General features: G+C 39.4%; 1 protein-coding gene across 1 annotated transcript; it reads left to right on the plus strand.

The window, feature by feature from the left end:
* Positions 1 to 1,979: 1,979 nt before the first annotated feature.
* s100a10a (S100 calcium binding protein A10a) lies at positions 1,980 to 3,577 on the plus strand. The gene is made up of 3 exons (XM_034210259.1): positions 1,980 to 2,116; positions 3,049 to 3,210; positions 3,323 to 3,577. The coding sequence occupies exons 2-3, from the start codon at positions 3,070 to 3,072 to the stop codon at positions 3,482 to 3,484; spliced, it is 303 nt and encodes a 100-aa protein (XP_034066150.1). The 5' UTR covers positions 1,980 to 2,116; positions 3,049 to 3,069; the 3' UTR covers positions 3,485 to 3,577.
* The last annotated feature ends 2,423 nt before the right edge of the window (positions 3,578 to 6,000 follow it).

Here is a 6,000-nt window from a genome sequence, read left to right on the forward strand (position 1 = left end):
TCATTCACCACTTTCATTGTCGCAGTGATGGTGCTGTGTTGCTTTCTGAAGCCTGACTGATGTTTAGACAGGATGTCATTTGTACATAAAAACACCTTTACCTGCTCACTCACTAGGCGTTCGAGCACCTTAGCCAGAACTGATAATTTTGAGATGGGCCTATAATTATTTAATAAAGTGGCCTCCCCACCTTTTAGTAGAGGCAGGACATACGCTGACTTCCACAATTTTGGAATTGTGTTAGTGCTGAGGGAGAGGTTAAAAAGAGTAGTGAGCGGTGGAGCAATAAAATCAGCAGCTATCTTTAAAAAGAAAGGCTCTAAATTGTCCGGGCCAGCCGGTTTCTTAGGATCTAACTTGGTTAAAACTTCACGAACAACATCAACAGTAAAAGGAGTAAAACTAAAAGGGTTTTCCAAAACACCTTTTTCAGAGTTACAGACTGTGGTGTTCACAGAAGCAGAGTTAGTGACAGAATCAAACAGAGAGCCACAAGACACAAAATGCTCATTAAAACAGTTTAACATAGTGGCCCTGTCCGATATAGTGCCAGATGCTGTGGTAAGGCACGGAGGTAGCTCATTACGGATATCACCGGTGGATATCGATTTTATGGCTTTCCAAAATTTTCCAGGATTATTCAGATTCTTTGTGGTAACTGACAGATAGTACTTTGATTTAGCACTTTTGATTTGCGATGTGAAGCTATTTCTTAGCTGCCTAAAACGCAGCCATTCTACCTCTGAGCCTGATTTCCTAGCCTTTGCCCAGTTTCTCTCATATAGGAGACTAGACAGCTCAGCAGAAAACCAAGGATTGTCTCGTCCCTTCACTCTAAAAGTACGCAGGGGTGCATGTCTATCTATAATTTCCATAAAACCAAGATAAAAAAATGATTTGTATTGATTGCTGTGAGTCACTCAGAGACAGTAGTTGCTGTGTGGTAACATTCTACTGGCTAACCTGCTGATTACATTACGCCCCATTCATCATTTCCTGTTGACATCAGTCCAAAAGGCTTATCTGTAAGAAATCCTCTGGTCACTCATTAACCTGTTTATTTTGCAATGATGTAATTCAGCATTAGTCTGAGAACAAAATCTGTGCAGTATGATACCAGTGGTGGAAGTAACTAAGTAGGCCTACATTTACTCAAGTACTGTAATTAAGTGGGCTACACATTTGAGGTACTTAAGTACAGTACTTGACCCAAGTGTTTCGTTTTTATACTACTTTATACTTCTGCTCTCAGTGCTCTACTACATTTTGTAGATCAATGTTATACTTTTAGTGCACTACATGTTTCTTTTCAGATGTATAGTTAGTTTATAAATTCAGATGTTGACACAACTATACTAAGTGAAAATCTTGTAAAAATGTGATTATTTGATATATATTAAACCATCGAACATTATATTTAAGTAACTAAAACCATGAGTGAATCAGAAAATAAATTAGCAGCAATTCTGAAGTTTTTTGTTAAAATTGTGTCAAAGTTCCAGCTTCTTAGATTTGCTACTTTGCTTTAAAACATTTAAAAAAAAAAAAAAAATCAGAAATTATTACTCCCAATACTTTAAATTCATTTTCCTAATCTTACATTGTACTTTTACTATAGTACCACTCTTGATGCAGTAGGCCTACTTTTACTTGAAATTAAGCGTGTTGACAGTGTGGTACTCAAGTAAAGAATCTTGACCACCATCGTATGCAGTATGTAAAGTGCCAGGAACGGACTTTTTAAAATAGCACAAGAACGTTTCATTTGTAAGACGATTTATCGATTATTGTTCGCATTATAGTCGCATTTTCTCTATACAGTCTGAAGAGATCCGTCTATGTGTAGCATATCTATTTAAGTCCCTTTTCATAACTAAACTGTAATCTCATAAGGAATTAGAAGTTGTTCCAACAACTCCAAGACAGTAATATAAAGTGTGTTTCTAGAGTTACCGCCCACCACCGGGTGCCCGTTCTCACTTCTCTTCCCGGGTCCAGTGTCCACCGCAGGTTGACTCACAGCAGCAGGGCGTCGCCTCACTATAAAACCTCTGCTCCACATTTTTCGCGACCTCTGAACATTCTCTCTTCCGCCGACCACGTCTCAGCTCTGACGGTAAGAACTAACGGAATTTAACGGACTTGTCTGACTTTGCTTTGCTTTGTAAGGATTTTCACAGCAGGAAATAACGGTAGGGTGGGGAAGAAATAGATGTAGTTTAGTTCATTTTATCTGTAAAAGTGGTTTTCTGTAGTGAAGCATTTATAAAGAAGAAGTTTCTACTTTATCAAAACGTTTTTTTACATCTTTTAAAAATTTATAGAAGAATTATAGAAGATTGGTTATTACACGCTAACTATTTTTCCTCAAGTTGATCACAATTGACTCCACTGGAATGTCTCTTTCTTGTTATCTTCACACAATTGAGACCATGTATATAGGTACACAGCAAAGGGTGTGGTTGGACTATGTGGGCTTGTGCACACATGTACTACCTCTTTGACTATGCACATTTTCCCCCTCATTCAGCTAGACTTTTCCATTCCCTCTAACACATATAACATCCAACCCCTGTTTGTCCTCCCACTTCTACTTTTTAACTGTTTAAATTCTACAGTGCGCAGAATGGATTGAGATTTGTGGTTGATGTTGTAATTTTTCATGCCAGTGGCCATTTTAGCACTAATAACAGACCTCTCACTTCCCATAGTACTCATCAATGGGAAGGGCGTTGGGAAAAAAGTGTTGTTACTTTCTCAGCTAGATCCCCTAATGGAGCTCAGGCTTACCGGAGGAGGGAGATTGTTGTTTACATGTCAATCTAGCATTTGTTTCACATTTCATTCCCCCATGCCCGTTAAAATCCTCAGATAAGCTCATCATCAGTAAACCATGTTCTTGTAAAAGCAATTTGATTAGTTCATCATCAAGTATCACTGCCATTTTTTCATGAAAGTTCTTTAAGGTCTTGTTTGAAAGTTTCCCTAAGAAGATAAACTAATTGATCATATCATCAATTAATTGTCTATTTGAACTCTGTTTTCTAGTCTTAAAGAACGAAAGCAACCATGCCTTCTGAACTGGAAACAGCCATGGAGTCCCTCATCAAGGTGTTCCACCGCTACGCCTCTAAGGATGGGAGATCCGGCACTCTGAGCCGGCGAGAGCTCAGAGAGTTGATGGAGAACGAGCTGTCCAACTTCCTCCTTGTGAGTAGAGACTGACATGTAGAGTGCATCATGTCCAGAATTCATTTATAATATCACTTATCACATAGCTTTCTTGTTGATGCCCAACTAACATATTTCTTCTTGAACCCAGTCCCAGAAGGACCCTGCTGCTATTGACAAAATCATGAAGGACCTGGACACCAACGGTGATGGCCAGGTGGATTTTGAGGAGTTTGTTTCTCTGGTTGTTGGACTTTCCATTGCCTGTGAGCAATGCTATCAGACGCACATGAAGAAGCAGGGGAAGAAGTAAACAACAACAGCGGAAGAAAGGAAAAGAAACCAAAAAGCATTTCAAGTTTTGTAAAGATAGTTTTGTTCATTAAATATACTGAAGAATTTCAAACCTGTCAAGTGTGGTGGTTATTAAATGCACAAGTTACTGTATACTTTGACACATGTGTTTGCCTGCAAGTTATCATAAATCTATTTCATTTAATCATAAAAGCACTTTCCATAATGGCTACAATCCCTTGGGAACGGTGGCACTGACAATAGGTGTTATAATGCCATTCCCACCTGTACTTTATGGCTTCCTGTGTGTGAAGTGCAGACAAACCTCTCCCTCTCTGTTTGATAAAGTCCTGCTTATCGCTGCTCTGAGGAATGTGCAGAATGTTCCAGTAATGAACTCACCTCTCTGTAAAGCTGATGTTGCAACTCTCTAAACTATGATAAATTCATGAACAGATAAACCAGCAGACACTGATAAAACATATTTATATATCCTGCTGGATCCATTTATTTAGTGAAACTTCTTTTACCTGATTATTTTCTTTTTCTACCTAAAAAACATAATCTACAAGTGAAAAAAGTACTGAATCATGTAGACCAAGCAAGACTAGTATTTATGATAGTGTAGTTGAGAAGATAATTCCACATACAGTTGTCAGTTATACCTCCAGTTTCTAATAAGATCAAATATAGAATAAGAATACAGATACAGCATTGTTAAAACATTTATCATGTCAGTGTTGCAACAGTTGATACTTGAGGGGAATGAGAGATATTTCTCCGCCCAAACCATTAATCAAGCAGCCTTTGTCTTTTAAAAAGCCGCTATGTGATTTAGTGTGACCCTAAACACTCATTGTTCCGAATCCCACGGCTTCTCCCACGTTGCAATTATATAAAAGAGTAAATACAACAAGACAGTGTGTCTGTCTCCAAGGAGATTAGTGGGGATTACGCAACTGCATCCTGTTACGGAAAGAATGCACAATATCTTTGCAGATTAATTTAAAACTAGATTTATATGTGTCACACAAAAATGTTTATGTTAATATCACAGATTTGATCACGATACATATACATCCACTTATGTATGTTTTCTTCTATACTAGTGAAAGGTGCGTTTTGTGTTGTTGCATTCTAGTCAAGTCTGAGCACTGTGAAGACATTTCGACTGCTGAATCACATGGCACAGTGAGTCATGCACCAAATATTTTCATTGTGTTTTAAGTCTGGTGAAATTTGGATAACACCAGAGAGATGATCAGAATAACACTCGCCTTCTGACTCAATTTCTGAACTGAAAAGAGGCTTTTTTTGCTTAAATAAAGTATCTCAGGCAGCACTTCTGCTCAGGCTATGCTGCTGGCACTGAAAAGCTCTTACTAACACGTTAGTCATAAATGTTAGAAAGATATGTCTCCTGTAAATTAGGGTTTAGCCCACGGTTGAGGTCAGGGTTGGACGATCCCAGTTAACTGGGAAGAACTTGAACAGCCTGAGTAGGAGTAGTATAGTATTTGTGAACACAAAGATAACAGATACAAAGACATACAAATGGTGAGATAAAAGAGTACAATAATAAAAACGTTCTTAAAAGCAACATATAAGATCTGCCTCGAAGGCAAAAATCAGGGGGGGAAATGCTTAAAAGCCTTAACCACACCTCCTTGGGCAGAGCTATCTGTGGCCTTCCAGTGTGCATGGTTACAGAACAAATACCAACGTTGCTAGGTTACCATGCTGTGTGTGTGTGTGTGTGTGTGTGTGTGTGTGTGTGTGTGTGTGTGTGTGTGTGTGTGTGTGTGTGTGTGTGTGTGTGTGTGTGTGTGTGTGTGTGTGTGTGTGTGTGTGTGTGTGTGTGTGTGTGTGTGTGTGTGTGTGTGTGTGTGTGTGTGTGTGTGTGTGTGTGGCCTAGCATTACTATACTTGTGGGGACCTAAATCTGTTTTCACAGTCACGTGTGGGGACTCGCCTCCCTTATGGGGACAAATTGGAGATCCCCATGAGGGGAATCATTAATTTTAGGGTGAAGACTTGGTTAGGTTTAGGATTAGGGTTAGGGTAAGGGTAAGGGTAAGGTTAAGGGTAAGGGTTAGGCATGTGTTGGTTATGGTTAAGGTTAGGATAAGTCTCCAGGAAATGCATGTAAGTCAATGTAATGTCCCCTGAAGTGATGTATACATGGTATGTGTGTGTGTGTGGTGTGTGTGTGTGTGTGTGTGTGTGTGTGTGTGTGTGTGTGTGTGTGTGTGTGTGTGTGTGTGTGTGTGTGTGTGTGTGTGTGTGTGTGTGTGTGTGTGTGTGTGTGTGTGTGCATGCGTGTGTGTGTGTCTTTACCCCTCATCTACAAAAGCATCACACCCATGTGACCCACAGCTCAGTTTACAGCAGGGACTTCCCACTCTGCTGTCTGTTTTCTCAATATCCCTTTTGTTTAGTTGAGCTTGAGGTTTACTGAATGCAATGATAGATAAACAAAACAATCATTTGTGAAGATGAATAACTCTGGATCTGTGAGGTCACTGAATGTACTGC

Source organism: Gymnodraco acuticeps, unplaced genomic scaffold (assembly GCF_902827175.1).
Source record: "Gymnodraco acuticeps unplaced genomic scaffold, fGymAcu1.1, whole genome shotgun sequence".
In the NCBI taxonomy this organism is placed as follows: Eukaryota; Metazoa; Chordata; class Actinopteri; order Perciformes; family Bathydraconidae; genus Gymnodraco; species Gymnodraco acuticeps.

Coding starts and splice junctions, on each gene's coding strand:
- s100a10a (XM_034210259.1), top strand. CDS start 3,070: ATGCCTTCTGAACTGGAAACAGCCATGGAGTCCCTCATCAAGGTGTTC. Junction 3,211..3,322: donor AGCTGTCCAACTTCCTCCTT/GTGAGTAGAGAC, acceptor TCTTGAACCCAG/TCCCAGAAGGACCCTGCTGC.